General features: G+C 31.5%; 1 protein-coding gene across 1 annotated transcript in view; it reads left to right on the top strand.

Moving 5' to 3' along the window:
- The window catches only part of LOC113404641 (nucleoredoxin-like), a 46,037-nt gene that overhangs the window by 19,514 nt on the left and 2,383 nt on the right, over positions 1 to 24,140 (top strand). The window contains exons 2-3 of the mRNA XM_026645592.2: positions 9,576 to 9,806; positions 10,322 to 10,431. Coding sequence (XP_026501377.1) covers positions 9,576 to 9,806; positions 10,322 to 10,431 — 341 coding nt within the window. The remainder of the gene's footprint in view (positions 1 to 9,575; positions 9,807 to 10,321; positions 10,432 to 24,140) is intronic.

Genomic DNA, 24,140 nt, shown 5'->3' with positions numbered 1-24,140 from the left:
GTATTCTCAATAGTGCTCATTATGTATGTATTAGTTTAGCTATATAGAGGTTGTGATTTAAATTGAACTGCAGCGCCATTTAGCGAGTTATAATATTGTATATACAGCTACTACCACTACTACTCCAACTCATTCATGAATGATAATTATATGTGCAAACGTTCATCGTCATCGGTCAAACATTAATATATTTTGTATAAATGAAAGAAACCAAAATAAAACATGAACAACTTCGGCTATTTTTTTTTCTATTTGCACTTTTTCCAAACCTATGGTAAACTTCTAACAATAGGAAAATCCAAGTTTTCGCTGTTCTTTTTAAAAATACTAAATTATAATTTTAGGAAGAATACTTCAAAATTACGTTTATTTCACACAAATGCTGACATAATATTCATAACTAAAATTCCAAATGTTTTAATCTCCTGTTTTCGATAGCAACTCCGTTTTAAATTAAAACGAACACTGTCGAAATATAAAAAAACCGATTTTTATTTATTAAAAATATACCGTTATTGAAAACGTAATACTAATTGCGAAAAGCTATCACACGCGTCGTAACATACACGTATAGCCATCCATGTGTGATGCCGATACATTCAGATTAATTGACACACACTCTCGTTGTCGCAGTGACGAGTAATTTTCAAGATACAACACTAACTACTACCTGTGATAGTGTGGTGCAATGACAAAATGTAAAGTATGTAACGTAGCTACGGTCCCCTGACACAGCAGTGCCGATATGTACACTATATAAATATTTTTAGTAGTAAGTTTCAGTAAGCTTTAATCATTAATTGTCAATACCACAATGGTTCAATGGCCGCCTAGCAATTTAAAAAGTTGCAGGTACGATCCTGATCCCTAATGCTATTGTCGTCACAAGTAACCACTAACTCACTACTAGCACAAGCCTTAAGCTTTATTGGAGGACATAGGAATATTAGTAATTCCTTAAAAAGAGGAATTGCTACTATTCGATATCAATATTACTATATTTGCTTTCAAAATAATATAAATAAAATAAATAAACAAATAAAACTATGTTCTTGAATACCTCGATCACAAACTTTAGGCTCAGAATCATTAATCGAATATAATATTTAAATATATTCTTGACTAGTCTTTACTATTAATAGTTAATAGGTACCTAAGCCCGAAGTGAAATACGTACAACGCATAATGCCTGCAAATGTTCTTATAAATAATTACAAATGGGATTACCTGGTTACTATTAACTCGACGTTAGTTTACGATGTGAGTAGTAATCATTGAGGTATAAAATATCTACGAATTATAAAGATTCATATAAATTCGTTATAAAACGGTTATTAAATCGAATATTATTCAAAATAAACGTAATAAACAGCACTTTTTGCAATCCCTCTGTTTTAAAAATTAATATTACAATTTTTACTTTACTACAAGCAGTGCACTGAACTTCAAGATCTGAAAGACGTGGAGGCATTCTACAAAAAAGATCGTCTATCTTGAAGACATTTAGTGAGTGATAATTTAGAGGGTGATCTGTTCCGAATGAATTAAGAATAATAATAAGGTATAACTAGTGAGTCTGATTTTTGTAACCTACCAGAGCAACATAGTCGCCCAAGTGACTCAGCTCTTAAAACTGAGAATAAAAAAAAAAAACTAGTGAGTCTCATGCGAAACATTGGGTTAATCCAAAAAAAAAATAGGAGCTTCGAAACATATGCGAAGTTTTGTTTTGATTGGTTTTTATTATAAACTGCAAGTCATTCATCTACATTTGGTGCCAAAATTATGAAACCTCTTTTAAATATTTTTTTTAATATCAAATAGTATACATTCGTTCAGTTAGAATTGGAGTTTGTCGAAAACAATTTACTTTAATTTGGTTTATGATTTTTTTTTTCTTATACAGCCTTAATACCGCTCTCTAACCGGCCAGTAACTTTTTTCCGCTCTCTAAAATTAATTATTTGTTAAATGGTAACAATTTTTAAATGGTATCAATTTTTTAAATTGCAATCAAGAATGCTTTTAATTTTTCGTTTTTATTGTTCGTTCGTTCGATAATTAGTATTTAGAGGTGCACACCTGTAAATACTAATTATCAAAATATGAAACATAAGAACAACGTGAATAAAACATTATTTCTTCTCTGGAGTAAATCTATGTAAGCTATTTTCATAAGAGGGTTAGGTAAAGCGGTTTACAAGCTTAAATGTAATCTAATATTAATGAAAATTAATAGCCATACAGAGATAGAACGATCCAAAATGACGCACTAAATGGATGAAGTTAGAAAACACAAATGCAACTACACGCAACCAACGGACCAACATAATGCATTAACTAATGTGAATAATGAAACTAAGTCTAAGATCCGCCAAAATGGCTACAAAACTACGAAAATTTTAAAATAAAATTTCACTCGTCAATGTTTTATGCAAAAATACTTAAAACCCGCTAGGTTGACGTCTTCACGAGCACCCTTCAACCTCGACCTCTCGAGGCAGCTCGTTTACACCGCTTTCATGCTAAACATGCTTTTTATACGCCATATAATTAAACCTCGAATGCAACCCGCTAAATGAGGTTCACCTCTTTAAAGGACGTATTTTCTGCAGTTAGTGCTTCTAAAAGTTATAAGACGTAAAGGAAACGGCCTAATAACCTCTCAAAATTTCTTTCTTTATATTTTGGTTTTAAATCTAGCGGTCCTGTAATTTTGATATTCTGCATTATATGGCTCATTATAAATATTTCATGGTTTGTTTTTTAAAATCCACATAACACCACAATCCACCACACCGCAGATTTGCAAATAAACGTAAATAACAAGATTGTCCGAAATATAATACGAAGTTTATATCGCTAAGGACTTGGGATGATTTACAGTAATCCAGTAAGCGGAGATAGGGTTGTTGCAATAGTAATTCAGTGGGGTGAGCAAGCAAGTGGAACGGGGACAATAAAAGGGAAACGGTCGCTTCCACTCCGATCGCCACTTAGCCTGGCTCTTAATCTTGATTGCTTGAAATACAACTAGTATTATTACACATTAATCATTTTATATACATATAATATATGGATATATTATGTCTGTGGAACTCTTAATATTTACTTATAAAATCAAAACAATAATTATTCCGATACCGGCCTCGGTGCCATTTTCAATGAAGACAAACCATCTTCTTAGAAGACTTAAAGCACAAGTATGTGCGCAAACGAATTTTTGGAGTTAATTCCTTTGGTCTAATATAAGATGGGTTGGCAATCTGACCAACGAAATCGCGTTTTCTGCGACTCGACAATCCACACATTGCGAAGTTCCATACTCCGAGCTTCTACAGATATTTATGAACCCGCATTATATTAAGTGAAGCTACCACCGGTTCGGAATGTAGATTCTACCGAGAAGAACCGGCAAGAAACTCAGTAGTTGCTCTTTTTCAACATTTAAAAATACAGTCATGTTAGTTAAATACAATTATACATGTATGTAGTATATCCTGCCTGGAAGTGTCAACAAGTATTAACTCCATGCTGTTTTATCATCTATATAAACTTGTATCGAATAATAAACCTTATTTACCAATGCATTTTTTACAAATGATTTGAATTTAGGAAACGGCAAAGTTAAAAATGTCTGCGGATTTTTTTTATAGAAAGTGATACCTTGCCCCAAGAAGGATTTATTGACTTTGCGGAAATCGGAAACTTGGCGTTATAAGCTTATCCTTACTTCTTATGCACATACAATGATTATCACTGATTTTATCAAAGTCATCAATGTTACTGTGAATATACATAATATTGTTGTATATATATTGTGACGCAACAGTGGGTATTCCTACTTTTTAAAAACATCCTGAAGAGAGTCTCTAGCTCCAAGATTATAAATAGAACGGATTGCTCTCTTACCCTAAAGTAAAATCCCATATAACATAATACGTAGTAAAATATGTAGCATTTTCTAATATAGGTAAATGGTAATCTATATGATTATCTCACATTGACGTTAAAATCCAACAAGTAACTTTTCCTGTTAAATAAATTTTCAATTTTACAACAAAGAAAAAAATGTTATGTATATTCCGTAATTAATTATCTCTAAAACAAAACAAAAGTATTATTTAAAATTAGTAACTGGTAAGAATTTGAAATAAAACACAGAATAAGGTAATTCTTGACAGAAAATTAATAGCTCAGCAAAAATAATTGGATTGTTTAAGTATCAAATACTTCCAATTTAGCAACGAAGTAAAGAAAGACTCTTAATTTGTGTTTAAAATTCGTCCTTGTTTGAATTAGCGGAGTGAATTTTTTATATCACCCCTCGAAGCGTCAGCGTCACCCCTTATGTGGGCCTTGTCTGGCGCCGCACTTTCTCTTCTCGGAAATGAGGTGGGTAATACAGCAAACCTTTGCAAGATACAAGCAATAAATTGAACGAATACAACTAAACAATATTAAAAATTTTAAAAAAGGTTTTTTATTTGTACAGACTTGCCTTGAGAGAAATATATGTACTTATGCATTTATTGTTATTGAATCGTGTGATTGAGACCGTAAATCTTGTTTTATTATTCTCTAAATAGAAGAGGGGTAACTTTAATTATGCTTCATAAGTAAATAGATGTAATAGACTCGAAAAAATGACGCTACAAGTTACTCTTATGACATTAAAAAATGCCATTCTCAGTCGTTTGCTACGAATATTGCAAAGATAAATGATAGTACATTAAATTAAGACAAGATTACTTCTCGAAGTAATAATTTTATGTAAAGGTCTCCAAAGTAGATTTTTCTAGCTAAACTGCTAGAAAAATCTCTTTCTAACCGTCGGTGGAAGGACTTTCAATGTTTCACACAAATAATTTGTCATTTCTTTTTTTAATGTCTGACAGGTTAGTCAAATTGACGATTGTATTATTTAAGTAAGCTCCATAAATATATTTCATTTAAAGCAATATAACACCGCAGATATCATAAATTGTTTTGAGAGTAATCAGTATCAGCGTGTTAGTTGCAAATACAAGTGCAATGCCTAAAACCGATCCGTTTGTTTCGTTTACACATAATCGCTTTGAATTTAATTTAGATATTTTCATATTAGTTTCAATGTTTTATTATTATTAATTTAACGAACATCCAGTTTAATACAAAAATAAATCATATAAGCACAAGTTAATTTCACTCGAAGTGCAAGATAAATTTGCTTGGAGTCGATATCATCTTTGGTTTACGAGATAATTGAAACAAAAGATACACCTACGACGTACTACTACACGTAAATCCATATATATATACATAAACAAGCACACGCCCCTAAATAACTCTTTCTTATCCTTTTTAAAATCACAGAATCTATTCAGAATTTTGCGGATCTTATATCATCTCATATATTTACTTCAAAATTAGGACTTTTTTAATGCAGTCTTTAATATTCGTAAGTAAGGGGTTTGGTATTACATATAAATATTATATTAACAATGTTACTCAAAAGATTCAATTTCGATATTAATATTAAAAATAAAGTATATGACGTAGCTTTTTAATTTTAGGAGCACTCTCGTTTGTGGGTCGCAGTAAAATACTGGAGTAATCAGCTAAAAGCCCGATGTCGCAACTCATCTTCAACACAGCAAGCGCGATTATGTGCAGATATTATAATGCAGATATTATATTTCACGTTGTAAAATGTTTTAGTTAAAATACTGCGTAACATTTCCCATTTTAAAAATAATATTGTAGATGTACTTAAGTGTTATGTGCTGTATTATGCTCTGGTAAATATGATTACAGTTTTATGGAGCTTCAGCTTCTGTTTCAATATGTTTTAGCATGTCTCATTTTAAAGTATTTTTTAGAAAACATTCGAGGATCGACATAACATAGGTTTATTGTTCATTTTAATATATTCAAGGTAATTTACATGAGAGACTAAAACAAAATAGATTCTAGGGCACCACCTTAAAACCGTAAAATATTACGTAACACGTTTTACGGTTTGACTGCGTTAAAATTATATCTCGTCTTGCTTACTTTTAGGTTATTAGGTATCTATCTAGAATAAAATTAAACTTAAAAATTAATTGTGTAGTTTATTTATAGTGAAGTATGTTACACATATGTATAGTATAGTAGCATTTACGAGAATACGCAATACCAATAACCTGAGTACGCGCAATCTTACACGAGTATATAAAAAATAATTATTTGCTTTTGTTGTTTTATAAACGCTGAAAAATTTCACAGTTAGCACATAAATAATAACTTCTGATAAAAAGTATTATCATGATGCAATTATTCGGGGTGCGTGAGTCGTATTGGATAAAATTTTATGCCAGCCATTTGTTTATTATATATATAATAATTTGTACATGGAATTCAGATATTAAAAACAAGTATGCACCATACAAACAATCGAACAATCTTGTGCGAACATGTTTGTGTTATGAAAATCCTTAGTGTTTTGAGTTGTAGTAGGGCAGTTTATGTTGACTGGTTGAGATCAAACGTTGGGACAATTCCAAATATATCTCTCGTTTCCGGTACCACCCGTGTACCAGGCGGTTATTTATGCCGGTAAATAATTATTAAGCTGTTAGTCATTTTGCTATCGGTAAAAATAATTTAAAATCGATACTTGATTTATCACTTTTAACTAGGGATAAAAAAGAAAATTAAATATTTTTTTGTTTCACATTTATTTGCATGACTTAATGAAATTATAGGTTTTATATATATGTATAATTCAATGAACGGATGGAGATTTAGATGAAAGTGCCAAAAAGAAAAATGATTTTGAATTTTCTATTAAAATGTCGATACCGTGTACCTATCTTAATTAAATTTACTTATATCTCTAAACTGGTAAAAAAATAACTACATATATTTTATACTGTTAACAATGTGTCACTGGATATAATATCCAGAAAATATTTTTATAGGTCCTATATATTTAAACATATAATTATTACTTTAAAATACTGTTAAACTTACGGTCAATTAACTCTTAAGACACAAAACAACTCAAATTGTCTACGAATACAAGGAAAGTTAAATAAATAGAATGCCATTGTTATTAATGCCCATTCCATTCTCATATTGCAAAAAACGAATCGAATTACAACTTAGTATACCGTATTGATTTAGCCATGTCTGCGACTGTAATAACGTGCAGTAGCCGGTACTCTTTCGGATTTGAGCAGGATCGTTTTACTTTGATCGTTGAACACGACTGTTGCGAGTGATACAATATTCCGAAATGAGTTTTATATTCTTTGGAAATATCAAGAAGGCAGACTGTGAAATGGGCCACCTAATGTTACTTGGTCACTTCTGGCTCGCTCACCAGATATTATACGTGACTAACATAGCTAATACTTTTTCAATTGTAAAAACTCTACTGGAGATCTGCCTTTGTTTGTATTTATTTCAAATATTTGTAACTTTTTTACAAATATACGTATATGGTTATAATTTTAGTATGTTATTGTTAATAAAGAATGTGCCTCCAAAATGATTTACTAAAATTATCTAATCTGACACTGTAATTCAGTTTTGTAACTCCTCACAAGTTCAATAACGTCTTGATTTAGTATAACCTTCATGAATAGTGTACATATTAAAGTTAACGAACAAAAAATGTCATATAGAAAATTCTAGACTTTATCTAATAAACAAAAAATTTGAATAATGGTTACGCATGACAAACTTAGCAAAACCGAACCGAAGATTATTGTAACAATAATTTATTTGACTACAATATCTAAACATAAGCATTAGTCATTAGCACATTGTATAGATTATGTAATGATTCGTAAACTGACCATCCAACCTAAAATCAACACTGTCTACTATATCCGTTTATTATGCGAGATTGAGTTATGTATGTAGCTGTATATCTGCAACGAGACAGTAACGTGCGGCAGATTTGTGGATGCTGCGGCATTGTACGTATTGTATGAAACATCATTATGTCAGCTACGATTTATGTCTTGTTTATCATTTCAGATAAGCTAACAGTAAGTGAAAAGGAATGATTAGGTTATCTATATCTACGCTTCTATACATATATTATAAAGAGGAAAGATTTGATTGTTTGTAACGGATAAACTCAAAAAAAACTTAACCGATTTTAATAATTCTTTCACCTATGGAAAGCTACATTATTTAGGTACATGAGGTATATTTTATTTATAATATTGCACAAAAAATTACTGATAAGAATTTTTAATAAATTATTTATTCTTTTTTTTCGGAAGTTGCGGTATTTTCATTTTTCACACTTAATTTAAGGGAAACGTTTTTGGATCGTTTCGTAGTTTTTGGATAGTTTTATCATAAAGCACTCCGATGCTTCGCATCCTGAGCCGTGCAATTGTCTTTTTTTGTCTTTTATTATTGTTTATTATTATTACATTCAAATGAATACTTTAGAAGATATCATCGTGTCCAAATTGTGTGCAACGAAAAGGATCGTACGATGCGAAACGAGAGGTTGGATTTTGAACTTTGCAGTTAAAATTATCCAATTTTTTAATCTTTAAGCCGTGGACAACTTTTGATCTATAACATTTTCTTTTTATTATTGACTCAAAACAATTTTTAAATTATTCATATTTCTCATTTACGAAAGTCTTATAAAGTAATAATTAAAATAAATAAACCATTAACTTGGTCTATTAATTTTATTGCATTTCTCATTTTCTTTATTCAGAATTTTCCCCGCGCGAAGCTGATTCGGGTAACTAGTGTATGATTACTTATAGAAAATATAATACTCGTGTCAATATTTCATTATTTAATTAATTGTTATCATTTTTATTGTTTTATTTTTATAGTTAATTCTCGAGAGACAATGAGTTCGTGCCGAGCCGCAGTTGACGTAATTGAGTTGAAAAATAAAAATATAAAAGTATACAAATTTACGTCCTACCAAATAATATATAATAACCAAAGCAAATAATTTTCTTATCATTAAAATAAAAAAGACAAAGCTATTAATAATACGTTTGCGCGTGCATATGTGTGTGTGAGTAATGATTATATCATCTGTAATATAATTTTGATATACCAAGTCTACGAGCCGAGAGTGCCTCACTAATGGATAAAACATATCAAGTCATGTCAAGTCACGGCTTTCAATTCCATAATTTGTGTTTATAATTTAATCTCGTGCTAAACCGTAGATGGAAACATCGCGTTCAAACTTACCTTAACTTAATACCTTTTACCTTTCTTCGTACGTAGAAAACGTAACGTAATGTTTTATTTTGATTTGATTGTTGCCTGTCTCGCTTGGATGACGATATCACCTATTATTAAAATACCACTTGGTTTTTTACTGGATGTGTATCAGATTGTATTTGTGAGTATTTTGTTGATGATCTAATAAATAAATCAAATAAAATAAAATACATGTCTCGGTTATATTTTTACTACATTTGTATCCAACAAACCGCAGTCCAGTAACGGTGACGTCATTAACCACACCTTCTCCCCTATGTAGCACACAGTGGGACAATTACAGACTGTCACTTTACTTTTTTATATCAATCCAGTATTTATCTTTTCAGCGACGTCTCACGCAAAAATACAGTATAGCAGTAGGCATCCCTACCCTCGTGATCAGAGGTCGCGCGGTCAGAGACGCTTTGCTCAGTGATCCTTCTGGGGAACGATTTCCGTGGCCTGCACCACCTCTAGATGAGGTCCTCAGAGGAGTAGAGCTGGATGGAGAAAATAAGAAACTCTACGAGCAGTTGCCCCTTGATGCTGTTAGGGTCTTCTACTTCGCTGCACACTGGGTAAGATACGTACGAATTAATTAATCATATTTGTTTAGTAAAGTGGTTGTTCATGTACGAAACGAGTAATGATATTACAAGAGTATAAATGACCGAAATAATGTGCTAAGTGCTATAGATATAAAAGCTAGCGTGACCCTGTAATATACCTATATAAAGCTGCTACCACGCATGTGCCATTAAGCGGCTGTCAATTTTGTTCGCAGTTTAAGTATATTACCTCACATCAGTCTAGACAAAGCTTTAGGGAAAATTCCGCAACATGCTTGCTATCGCTTCACAACATATTATGTTCAGAATATGTAATAATATAACAATAATTATATTATAAGAAAAATTCTTATAGTATTTCGCAGAGCTCTATTCAAGAAGTGGCATCGGCATGTCGAATTACATTACATGTTTTTATTTTAAATAAAATAACTTATGATAACAATGATGTCTTCAATTCGTAGGTACATAATATTATGTCAAAAGCGTAAAACACAAATACATAAGTATATTTCTTCCACCAGTGCCCACCGTGCCGGTCGTTTGCCCCGAGTCTTTGCGCAGCTCTATCAGCAGTGCGCAAGCGACGATCAAAATATGCCAACACGCAGCTCATACTGGTTTCCAGTGACAGGTTTGTTAATGAACACAATATTATTTATGAAATAATAAAATCACTCTTTTGTCTATATGTGAGGTGATAGTTTCTTTCAGGACTGGCATTATGAATATGTTTTCAAGTTAATTATGAGTTTTTAGGTTTCCATTTTCCGCTTCAATGTTACGTTGTAATGTTACCATTATTCTACCGTTAAACATATAGTGTTTTGTTTTTAGATTATTATTGTGTGCAAATGGCGATGTAAGGCATGGTTAAATAAATCTTAAACCGCTAATGTCTATGGGCGGTGGTGACCACTTACCATCACGTTATCAATTTCCAGTTACTAATTTCGAATAAAAATGCGAATATGTAAACTTTCTTAAAATATTTTAACGTGTTTCGTCAGCTGTTACTTAAACAATAAGCAATGAAAATTAAATTTGCCGAAACTTTATTCATCGAAAATTCAATTCGGCGGATAAAAGACGAAATAAATCGTTCATTTCTTTCGTTCACTTCGCTCCGCATTGTGATTTTATGCGAGTTGAATATGAATGAGTATTTTGAATAGTGTAATAATTTTTATAGAATCAGGACAAAAAATATTTTATCATTTTATGACAAAAGGTTTTGTTTTCAACAGAAAACGTTCCGGTTAAAATTATTCAACTTATTAGTTAAATAATCCCAAATTTAATTGTTATCACCGCTTCGTGCAGAAACGTATTTTGTTTAAATTCAACACAGCTCTGAGAATCTTTTACGTCGAATCTCACTTGTGAAATTTTGACAACCGACTTACGATTGATACGGCATTTTAATGCGTGTATTTTTTATGATAAAGATATGCGGACGAGCAAATAGTAAGAAATATTAACCATTATTTACATCGTCATTATGCAACCAACCTTGGGTACTAAGATGCTATGTGCCTTGTGCATGTAGTTACACTGGCTCACCCACCCTTTAAACCGGAACACAACAATACTCGGTACTGCTGTTTAGCTGTAGAATATCTAATGAGTGGATGGTACCAGACGAGCTAGCATAAAGCCCTACTACCAAGTGTTTATATTTATTCAAAGAATCCTTAGAATTATTATATCACAATTCTGACATTTCACGCTCGTGTTCTGCAGTGAGTTTCGAGTTTCTTCTCACAGAATACTTTTATCTCAGTGAAATATCAGGGCCCGGTGAGATAGTAACTTATCGTAATTGTATTATAAAATAAACGGGTAAATGTTTATGATAAAATTGAATATAAAGGAATCCTAATTTGCAGTACCACACAGTGTTATTTCTGTTATTTTTTTTCATTATTTTATAAATATATTTATTTAGGATATCTCTGTAATTCCTCTTTTACATTAAAACGACTGAACGGTTTGGGATTATATCTGTTGGAGGGCTTAACCAAATGTTAATCAAATTCCCTGTTTCAATTATGTAGCTTGTATATTTGAGCATATAGTTATATCTAGAGTTAGGTATGTAGAATAATATAAAATCATACGTGCTAAACATCGAGCTCCTTAACTGTTATACGATTTTAATAATATTCAGTATGATATAAATTGGTTTTAACATATATCAGAGGTGAAACTCATCCAATATCAAATCTCATTCCGATAAGACATGTTTCCATTGTACTTGAGCACTGATTATTATTTATTCTTACTTATTAGTAACTAACTTAACTAGCTTCGCAGGGTTTAAAAATAAAAAACTAAATAATTATTATCTTTGCGCTCTAGCAGTTAATTACTATAAAATGTATACGGTAATTTTTCTTATGAAGATATATTTTACCAACACTCAGCAAAGCGGATGAGCTAGCTAATATTATATAGAGATGTATATTTTTAACATTGTACCGAAATACCAAGATCTGATTACGTATGAATTTATTAATATTTAAACAAATTAAAAAAAAACATCAATAAATAAAGTTTATTGCACAACAAAAGATAGATGATCGTTGATTTTAACGCAGCACCATTGAATTTTCATGTACTGAATTTGTCTTTATAATTCATCTGGTTGTACTAAAACGTAAGTAAAGGAAAACATCGTGGTGGAATAAGTTCCTAACCTTCTCTTCAAATGGAGAGGAAGTCTTAGCCTAACTATTGGACATTTACTGATTGTTAATTTTTACATTAAATAACTTTTCTCCGCTCTCTAAAATTAATTCTATGTTAAATCGTAACAATTTAGTAAAGCGCAATAAAGAATCCTCTTTAATTTTCTGCCCATCTACGGCTGGAGCTCTTCAAAATAACCGATTTACTTATTATGTGCAGCTATCGTGCTCTAATCACTGGGACAAAAATCAGCTTACGCTATTAACATATAATGTAATATAAATTTTATTTACTTAAAAAAAAAAAATTAAAAGAAAAATAAAATTCCCATTCACTAACAATAAAATATACTTTTCTATTCTCTTGATGAACACATTGTTATATTAGCATTGTGCTATCACCATTGTTTCTAAGTTCTCGGAATTATTCACGTGAAAATATATAAAAGAGGTTTTCTATTGAAATACATTTTCACTATTATTCATATTATAATGATTTATTTCCTGGCCACTTTCGAACCATTCAAATAAATCATCAATTAATTTGTGTCTTATTATACACATTAAAATAAAGGCTTATTCGTTTGTGTGGTATTAATCCATTTCGATCCATAATTCATCGTAATCTAATCTCCGATTGAATGGAACAACAGTAATATCATCGTTCAATAGAAGTTCAATAAACAGCTGTTTACAAAAAAATACGTTACATACGCATCCGTCCCTAATCAAATAAATGTTTTGTATGCATTTTTTGTAACATCTATTACTATTATTTGCATAAACAAAATTTTATTATAAAGCTAAAAATATGTGATTAAAAAATAATAAAACCTCCATATCAATAAAACTGTGTAACAATGCTTTTATATGATTGTGCGAAGTTTATTGAGTATTACGTAACAGTTATTTAATGTTTATATAAATGTGCATATATGCTATGTGCTAGTTTTAATATGAAACATTTATTTTGATTTTTAAACATTTAGCTATATATATATATAGGCTTCAGTAGCTTCATACTTTAGGGCTGTCGCTATTGAATTCAATTTCGTGACAATATGTCGCCTTGAGAGAAATTACAAAGCAAACGCGACACGGAGCGAAAACGCCAGCTCATCATCATCCTTGCAAAAAAATCGGTTCTGTGTTTTTATCGCTGTATGAAGTAGATTTTTGCAGATTCGAATGACCTGCGACTTGCCTGCTGTGGTGGTTTTTTTTCTCGCTCTAAATTTTCAATGGATTTAATAGATGCGCTTGACAAAAATATCCCTGTCTCTCATGACACCGATTGTTACGAAGTGGTGTTATTATACTCCGACGAAATCACACACCAGACTCTATTTAACAAAATATTTGTCAGAAATGAAATATCTTACACCGTTTTCGTACCAAATCCATTTCTGTACCGTACGTTCCCTTCGAAAATAATTACAGGCTACCCTCGCAAAACACAATACTAGGGTTGAGAGGTAATCTGAAACGCTTGGGGATAAAGTGGTACGGATTGTACACACCTAGAAACTCGTAGCAAAGTAGCTTCTATACCTTTGGAATAAGTATTATAATGGGTTATCGGTCGTGGTTGTCATGCTTTCAAAGACTAGCGTCAAGTGTTGATACGAACCGACCGCGTGAAGTGCCGCCATGAAAGGAGAGACACTCTGAAAAATTTCGCTTTCCTGCTTTCTATTTAAAATACTTCTTATTTTAAATAGGAAAATAAGTAAATAAAAAACAGTTTTACGGTCTGAAAGATAACGGAGGAGATATACAATTTCAGTTTTAGAATATATATCTTTTTTAAGCCGAGTTTACAACAAAGATTATGAATTGTTTCTTAATTTTGAGTGGACTGCGTAAATATTACTTTACATTTCAACAAAGTCGCTGAATTTAACTTTCACGAGCTATATAGTTATTGTCCTTTCAATAATATATAGGTGACATAATAACACAACAATGTAATCATACAACAGGTATAATTCCCGATATAATTATTCTGCATAAATATATAATAACAGTCTTTTTATACTGGAGAATGAGAGAAATGTCAAGAGGCTGAAAATTTTATCCTAATGATAAGAATCTATGAATCCGTAATTGGAGACAGCTTGTGTATAAATGTCGTGTGATATAAGAGAATTATGTTCGATTTTCAAAAGTTAAGGACATCGTTATAGCAGGACTTTACGAGTACATATTAGGTTTATATATGTATGTATTATATTTAAATAATAGAGCGTTTTAATAATGATTAAGATGTAATACAGCTTACGTATTAGTATGATTGTATTGGGTTGTATTCAAAGACGACAACAGCCCCAGGGGTCAGGAGTGTCCTTGCAACTTTCGATATACCAGTATAGACGACGAAGGCTGACTGTTCAAAGTGTAAGATTACAATAAAGTAAACGAGTTCTTTTATTCAACATATCTTCATATTGTACATAAGTTTTGTTTATTAACATAAAAACGATTAAAGATATGTTCACTCACGAATGAGCGCCCTGCCACGTTCAATTAATGCATTAGTATGAGTAACGCTCGTACTTACAAGATGCCTTAGTGTGCGTGAGGTGACTTACATAAGAAAACAGATAGCAATAAAATAAAAATGTTATTATATAATTAATATTAATATTATAATTGAACGTGGAGGGCTCGTCCTGTGAGTGAACTATACTATAATCCAATTGTTATCCAATATTATGATAGTTAACAGTGTCAGAACGGATATAGGGTAAATACTATGATTGTATGTGACGTATGTGTTGCAAAATTTTGGGGTTATATTTTTGTTTTAATATGTTAGTCGTGATTCAAGATCTTGTAGAGATACCATGCGATGTCTTCGGAAAAGACATTTTTAGTCATTAAGCGATGATGATTAAACGCATGAGGAAAAAAAAACACATGAGAAATGAGACGAATGGGGGCGTAAGAGCAAGCAAAACAAAAAAAAAGAAATGTAATTTATTTAATCATTTTATCAATATTATACTAGAAAAATCAAAAATAAATTTACATATATTTATATCATATAAGTTTAAAAAAATGGTATTTTACTTTCTTAATTAAATTAAATTATAAATTACTTCTATTAGGCTTAAAAATTCAAAAGGGTTTAATTGTATTTCCGTTTGAGTGATAGTGAAAAGTGAAAAGTGCGCGGCGCGATGGCGGAAAATATCGCCGTAGCAGCAACACTACATAGTTTACCCCACGTCCTTACGCTTGTAATTTAGTTACACTCTCCACGAATTAAAGTCATTTCTAGATATTCTTTGTTTGTAACATTACTTGTAACTACAATTTTTTAAGTACACGCGTTTCGTTTAATGTATTATTATAAAATCAATATATTTTATTTTATAATATACTGATGCAAATTTCAAATACATTTTAATTAAAACACTTTCTCATTCCAAAATTATATTTAATTTAAATATTACCATTACCTTACTATTAAATTTTAAAAAATGCGAAGCAGACGAAATTTAACCTAGAACTAAGACGCCCGAGGGGCTTTTACGTTTCTATAACTCAGAATAATTTTATTTAAAAATTCAGATCTACTTGTAAATGTTTTTAGTAAAACACAGTTGTTTAACTAATCTTCCCTTAAACAAAGTTTATAGATAAAACCGTTTATTATTCATTTTAAAAGCTTAAATTATTAAAACAGTTAAAATTTTGCAAACGATTTAAATGAGGGGAGACAAATTTGAAAAATTCATTGTAATGCCGAGGACGTCGTTAAGAAATATTGTAACAGCTTGCTTTTCATTCGGAATTGAGCAGACGGTCGGAAAAATCGATATACCACAGCTATACGAGTTTACATAAAGTTTAGAAGTTTGTTTGTCCTTCTGCCTGTGACCAATATTTTCGTTAACGATGGAAATGGTTTCGAAGTGTATTTTTTTCATTTCCGACTCTCTATAGTCGGTATCTCCCTCGTACGTACTCCTATGCCCTATGTTGTGTATTTTGCGTGACAAAACAAATTCGGTAATTCCTTCCTATTCTTGTTATTTTTGGGACAAGTATATTTCAAAAATATTTCAAAATCTGACCTCCACATAAAACACTAGTATAAAAAGACAATAAAACGAATGAAACTAATAAACAGCTACTGACACAGGGACTAATTCCAAAATGATTGCAAGAGAAAATACATTATTAAAATTAAAATAAAATACTAAAATGCAAAACAAACCATTCATAGACTAAGCATTCTCCGCTAAATAGCAGATAAGGGAAGCCAACCAGAACAGTTTTTCCTGTACCGAAAACAAACAATACGTCTATGTCCATTGTTTCAGTTTCAAGCTCAGTGGAGCGTAAAACATCTAAAGTCTTACCTGAAACATTCAACAGCATTTCACTCGAGTTCATATTCTACATTGTTTAAACTAATTGCCACTTATATGGTGAAGACACAAACACATGACTGCAGTTTTTTTATGCTTATGTCTAGATTTTATATTTTATTACTCTTTTAATATTTTTATTATTATAAAGGCATCTGATATAGTATATACTCACAAATTAAGTACTGTGGGCGTGTTGGCGTACATAGCCAATTGATATGTCTATTAATTAATTGCGGTTTTCGTGTTCAAGTATAACATTTGTCTATAGAAATAAATATCTTTGTTCCAAATTGAACGTGATGATTACAATAGATTAGAAAATGAATTTTCTATTACCTTCAGTAGTGGAGGTGATTATAGAACCTAACGTTCTATTGCATGTTGATTGAACATTAAATCGAAACGTCCGAAGCATAAAGTCGTAAGCTTACATTTAGTTTAGTTTCTTTCAATTTCATTTACATTTGTAATTCTCCAGTGAAATAGAATGTAGCCGTAATATATGTATATGACGTCAGGTGTCGGAGTTACCGATAATTCTTAATTTTCTTTTTTTAATTACCACTTACGTGGTAATAAACAGACACATAACTGCAGTTTCTTCAAACTTATTTTTATTCTCAGATTTTTTTCTTGCTTAAAATATTTGTCTCTGTAAAATATATACCAAGGTATTTATTTAAAATAAAAAAATCTTGATTAAGATTAACAAGTATCGGACATGTTCAATCGACTTTACCATTAAAGTTTCAAGTAAAATCTAGGAACACAATACATTCCATTCCAATTAGTAAATGTATATCAAACCAAAACTAAACTAGACACAAACCATAAAGACAATTAAACATATTTCCAATCCAAAGTTCTGATATAAAAGGTTCATATCATCCCGCTGTATAATGCATTGGAATATTTATACTTGGTTGAGTTGATATGGGTTATTTACTTTGGATAGTGGTATGCACCCCTGCGAGTACCTGTCGCGACTGTCTACTGACGTCACGCGACTGCTGTATCGAGCACGACTATATAGTAGCTATCTATTTTGTTGACTATATTTAATTGAATAGCGACTCTCTATAGAACCTTTTGATTTCGAAGTTCAATATGTTTGAATCAGACTCACATTAACATTTTAATGGGAAAGTTTGTGTTTGTGAGTGTAATTTGCTATTCGGTCAAGTTCGAACGAATCGTAATAATAATTATATAATCACTTAGAAGTGGATTATATCACGGAATATGACATTGGGTACCTATTTTTAAATTACCCTTCAAAATGCTTATGAAATTTTATTGACGTCAATCGAAGGATATAATCGAGAACAATACAGCTGGTTCTTTTTTCTACTACAGAATTATTTATAGAATATATTAAATAAATCTGTTCGACAATCATATTGCTACATGTATAGGGACTTTCTTTCTTGTTCATCATCAAGACTCTTTCGTTCGCTAAGTCATATGTATGTATAGTGGTTTTTATATATTATAATTTTTCCGCAGATGTACTATCCGTACCGTTCTCATATCATATTATTGTGGTATGTGCCCGCACTTTATTGTCAGCAGCACGATCTGAATTTTTGTATTGCAATTGCATTTTTCTGTAAGAATAGTTAAAAGAAATTCGTAAAGAACAAAAACCATGTCACGTTTTGCCAATATACTCTAAAAAGCGTGGTATTCTAGGCGTTGCTTTTGATACGTTAAGTAATCACCTATTTCGACATAGGCTCACTTTTTTCGCACAAAGTTGGGCTGTAGCCGAAAAAAAAGAAATGCACAAAGCATAGGAGCAGAGAAAGGATCTCGTCTGCGGCGCCGCTCTGCCGTTTGGCAGTGAACTGTGAACGCGAAGCTTTGTAAACTTTCTCTCGGAATTAGAAGCGAGTTTGATATTGGAGCTACATATTATGTCTGTTTAACGTGAAATTTTACACAGAATGGGCTTGTAGTCTGGTTTATCGCAGAATTCACGTTTGTTACGAATATACCTACTACATCTAACATAACATTTTAATTGTTAATTAAATATTTTCCTTGTTATTTTTACGTAAAACGCGAAATTACGGTCAAGATATAATTCGCAATAATGTTTAAATAGTAATAAGTTATACGGCGTCCCGACTAATCCTATGTACCGTTGTTGCAATAATATAAATAATTAATTTATAGTTCTAGGAAATTGATTAATGATTCCGGCAAACTTGTCCTGCATCGTCCTGTGCATTTGTAGCAATCGTCATGTCGATCGATCAAACGGTATCGAAGGCCATTCATCTCAAACAGATAACATCCATTTTTATATGTATAAATAGTATGTATAAATATATATAAGTGTCACTTAATTTTCGTGTCATTGTATTTATTGAACAAAGCCAACTATAATAATTTACCAAACGCCTGTAATAAAAGTACAGTAAATCGTAAATCGTCACCCCTCAAGCCAAGTCTACAAGATGCCCATTGAAACTTGCAAATAAAGCCCCCCTACACGGGTTGCAATTAATAGACATCAAAGTCCAAAGCGTGTTGACGCCGTCGTCTGCAATCAGGATCATGAACCTTTCATTACAAAAAATATGCCAAGCTCGAGTCTAGTTGATATAAATAGCACAAAATCATATAGTCTCTTCGATGTCCGAGTTCTTCTTACATTTTTTGTCGAGTTCAAACAGAAAACAATTCCAACAGAGCCGGCTCAGTTAGATTATACGAAATTGAAATGAAATTTTATAACAACGAAAACCTTATTTGATACAATCAGTATAGATACAGATTCAATACAATTTATACATATCTTAGTAAAAGTACTTACTCTGAATAGTCTTATAATAAATTAACGACACAAAACTGGTCGATACTAATTTAAATGCATTTCAAGAAACATTGCCAGTCGCGATGAATCTTTTTCGTATTAAATAAAACGCGGGATCAATGGGACGGAATTTCTTCCGCTGGAACAATCCTTAGTTAAAATTGCAAAGGTAATTAAGTGCATACAATCCCTGTCTTAATTAACTGCTAATATTAGATAGTATACTTTGTTGGATTTTATAACAATCTTGTTCTCTCAAACATAATAAGTAAGTATAGTTGATATGGCTAGTGTTCGCATTGTGGTCGAAATTCGATTATAATCATTATAGAAAACTGGAGGAAAATCTTATTATATGTATTTGCATGTTTCAATAGCAAAATCCACTCTTTTATTCAAATACAAACACGAGAAACTGAATATAACAATAATAACATTAAGTGCTTAAATATATATACAAATATGAATTAAAAATAGTTACTGTATAAATCTTGACCGCGTGGAATGGTGGCAAGAATGCTAGCAGCATTTCCCCGTTGAATCGCAATTCCGATCCTCTGGGCTAAAAACGAACCAGCCCTCCTGTCACCAGTGGAGGTAATAAGCCGAGGTGTTATAGTTTTGATGAAGCTTTTTGCACCATTACTCCAAGGGCCAAGTATTTCGACAGCAAATGGGACAAAAAAGTAATTTGACATAAGACACGAATATTTAGATCTTTTTTTTGCTTTAGCTTTTTCCGCAGCAGCACCGGCTCTTAACATTGTTTCTTGGATATGAGACGGGGCCAACGTGTCAACGCATGTAGCGTCCCACACAAAGGCCCGTCGTCGTTCCCATGGAACCAATGTTAATCCATCAGGTCTCTTACCATCATCACGACTAATTCTACGAAGCTCTGTGAGAGCAGGAACGTCGATGGTGGCAAGAGCCCTTTTTATTGTATCATTAAGAGAACCGTGGCGGAAAAGCCTGCCTGAACTCCTTGGGCAAGAGAGACCATTTAAACCGAAAGAGTCCACCTCCTTTCCACACGGGCATTTGTGCTCAGTGCACTGCGGTGTTCCCAGTCGGAGACCAATTGTTATACAGAAACATTCATTATCTAAAAGTGTCCCAAGATTTTTAGAGGGTAATGAATTCAACCAGTGACTTGGCTCTTTAGTTGATAACGCTAGAAGCCTGGCACGGTTTTGGGCACTTGTTAAATTTTGTGTCAAACTGTGTAGTGTAACGTGGCCCAATGGCGAATCCCAAAGTTTTTGTTTTGTAACTTCCTTAGGGATATCATCATTAGGGCACTTTACCTTCCAGGTCTCTATCGCCTCAGTAACATTTGTGATTTTGTCTGATTTTAATTTTAAAATTTGTGAACAAAGGCCTGAAATGCTATGTACAGAAGAAAGAAAGGCCGGAAGGGCAACACTTGAAATTTTCCTCACGCCGATGCCACCAAATTGAATGGGAACTGTAGCTTGAGTCCAAGAATATTCATCAAGAGATATATTTAGAATTTTTTCGAAAGTTTTTTTAAGGATGGCGTCGATTTGATTGGTAAGACTAGGATATTTCCAGATTGGGCTCGCGCGTAGAATGTACATTAATTTTCGAACAAAAAGGCAATGTTTTAAGATGGTATAAGCTATATGAGAATTTAAAATGCCCAATCTGTCGACATTGTCCGAAAATATTTTAATTTTATCATTAAGAATAGGCTCTATGCCTTCATCAAATAGTGGTGCAACAAGGAGGCAAAGTGTATCTTTATGAAGAATTTTTATGTTAGGTGCAATTTTATTAAATATATCCGTTGCCGAACTAATATTTTTGGGACTTAAATTGTCTTAATTAATTAATTATTAATTAACTTAATATATAACTTCATTCTGTTTCGCTTTACCTCTTAGGTGTTTGTTTGCACGCTATTAAGTTTGTACACTTACTGTTTTATATTTTGTTAAAACATTCTAGCAAATTATATATAAGACCTCTTTGTTATATAGAACAAGTAAGGGTTCTCATTATTAACTGACCACAGACCATTACGCTACTCAGCAATGAATAAATCGATATCCGAATATAGGAACCGTCGTAAGGCTATAATATAATTTTCTGGCGCCTAACCCTACGGGATTTCCGTCTTCGAATATTGATATTTATCTCATATACTTGAATATAATAATGAATTGCAGAAGCTTATTATGTGTTTGTACTTAGTTTTAGATATTTAAAAGTATTTTTTTCTTATTCTAATAACGGTTCGTTTTATAATATCCTTTAACTGGTCAATTCATTAAACAAATACTTATTACCTAAGGATTTTAACGTGATAATTTCTATAAGTAGATACATAATAAAACACGCAATATATATATATAAGTAAATAACGCATACTTAATTTAAATAACAAACATCCTCAAAATCAACACAGCTTTAATCAAAATAAGCAAACAGCAGAATTCAAAAGATTTATCGTTTCAATAAACCGCCTACGTTCCGTTTATTATACAACCTTACCCGGATTACTGGGATGCCTATCACCCTTCCAGGTTTTATGACCTTATTTGCCCGGCGCCCTGCACCCGGGAGAGCTAAACTATGCGATAACATCATGGTATAAATTAAGTAACACTTGGCTTCGTTCGCTGTATTCTCTGTTTTCGTTTCTTTGGTAACAATATAACCATTATTTATTCACATACACACAGACATGTTACAACTTCGTTTATTTGTAGACAGTTTTTGAAAGTTAATTTTTTAACATATATTTTTTTCAAATTATTAAACATGATTATAAATAAAAAGTCTTTATACTACGATTGATGCAATAAAGAGTGAATAAATTTTATGTTTTCCTTAAAGATATTCTGTTTATATTTTATTGTCTCTTAATACAAGCAATTTAAGCAAATCTTAAGCAACATGCAGGCAAGCTCTAATATTTTTTCTAATTTGTTGTGTTCCTTGTAAATTGGACACTTTTAAATTTTATTTTTATAATTAACAAATCCTCCTAACAGACTCGAATATTTTTCGTTTTTGCCGAATTATGGATTACAAACGATACGAAACTCATAGTATATTCCAACCACAAGATTACAATAGTCAAATAAACAACATTTAACATCGAATTAACGTGATGACATCGTTTGAGAGCTTACGTAATTTATTATATACATCATGGAATTTTGGTAAAAATGGCGACCTGAACGTCAACAAAATAACAACTTAGGGAGTAAAATTAAAGTAGACAGAAGTATTTAAGTGGAATATTGCTGTATTATAAATAAAGGCATATTAATCAAGAACCGCTAGTAGCACGTTTTTTGCGTTGTTCTTCGACTGGATTAGTCTGCCTATGCCTGTTTCCTGGTATAGGAGCTAAATCGTACTATTGTACGATCACAGTGAAACCAATTTATACAGTGAAAGATTTAACGCCTAAATTTATATTTACATAATAAATATTCATTCCATATTGTGTTACGTCACAATAAATGTTTATGAATGTATGATTAATTTAACCTCCAACAACAGAAACATTTAATTAAATAACTTGATGAAATAGGAACAAAAAATTGTTATTTCGAATTTTTTTATTGCTCTTTACGATTTCAAGTCTTTAGGGTAAAATATTTTAAACAAAACAACCCTTATCATAAAAAGTTTTCGCTATAAGCCTATTTCAACAACTTCGCCCGCACTCCGTAAATAAACGGACTTTCGTTTTCCTTTTACGACGCTTACTTATTTACTTAACATTTGACTAATTTTAACAACCACTTAACTTCAAGTAAAAAAACTGACTACAAAAGGTTTTGTATCGGTATAATTATATTTTTATCTGTTTAGAGATCAAGCCAGTTTCAGCTTCAAATGATTAAAAAAAAAGATTAATTTTTTATCTAATAACGAACAAAATTGTAACTTCTAATGGTTACAAAATGCTTATATCTCATGATTAAACTACCCGCTAAACTATTGTCTAATGAGTAATTGGAAATGTAATCGTATTTTCCTACAACCTAATTTTTTAAACAGAAATTTATAAAATGAACTGTAATATACCTGTTATGATCAAATGATGCTTGCTCCACCTTAATTTTATAACTAATATAATCTTTAATTATAAATATCCTAATATTATAAGGATATTTATAATGCAAAGATGAAAGTTAAAAATGCCTCTCCTGAACAATTTCATCGGTACTCAAAAATAAATTATACTCTACAATAATTTTACTTGGATATAAGGAGAGTCATAAAATATAACCCTGGTATTATCGCCACGGAGCACACATTAATTGTCGATGTTAATATAATTTATCATTTGATTCTATGCAAGGATGGGCATCTATTTTAGATCAAAACGGAATACAGCAAAACGAAGTATTATAAAATAAGAAAGCGGAACCCACGCAGGCGGCCACTGTTCACTATATAAATCATT

Source organism: Vanessa tameamea, chromosome 21, assembly GCF_037043105.1.
Source record: "Vanessa tameamea isolate UH-Manoa-2023 chromosome 21, ilVanTame1 primary haplotype, whole genome shotgun sequence".
Classification (NCBI taxonomy): Eukaryota; Metazoa; Arthropoda; class Insecta; order Lepidoptera; family Nymphalidae; genus Vanessa; species Vanessa tameamea.
This window is presented reverse-complemented; position numbering and strand designations above follow the sequence as displayed.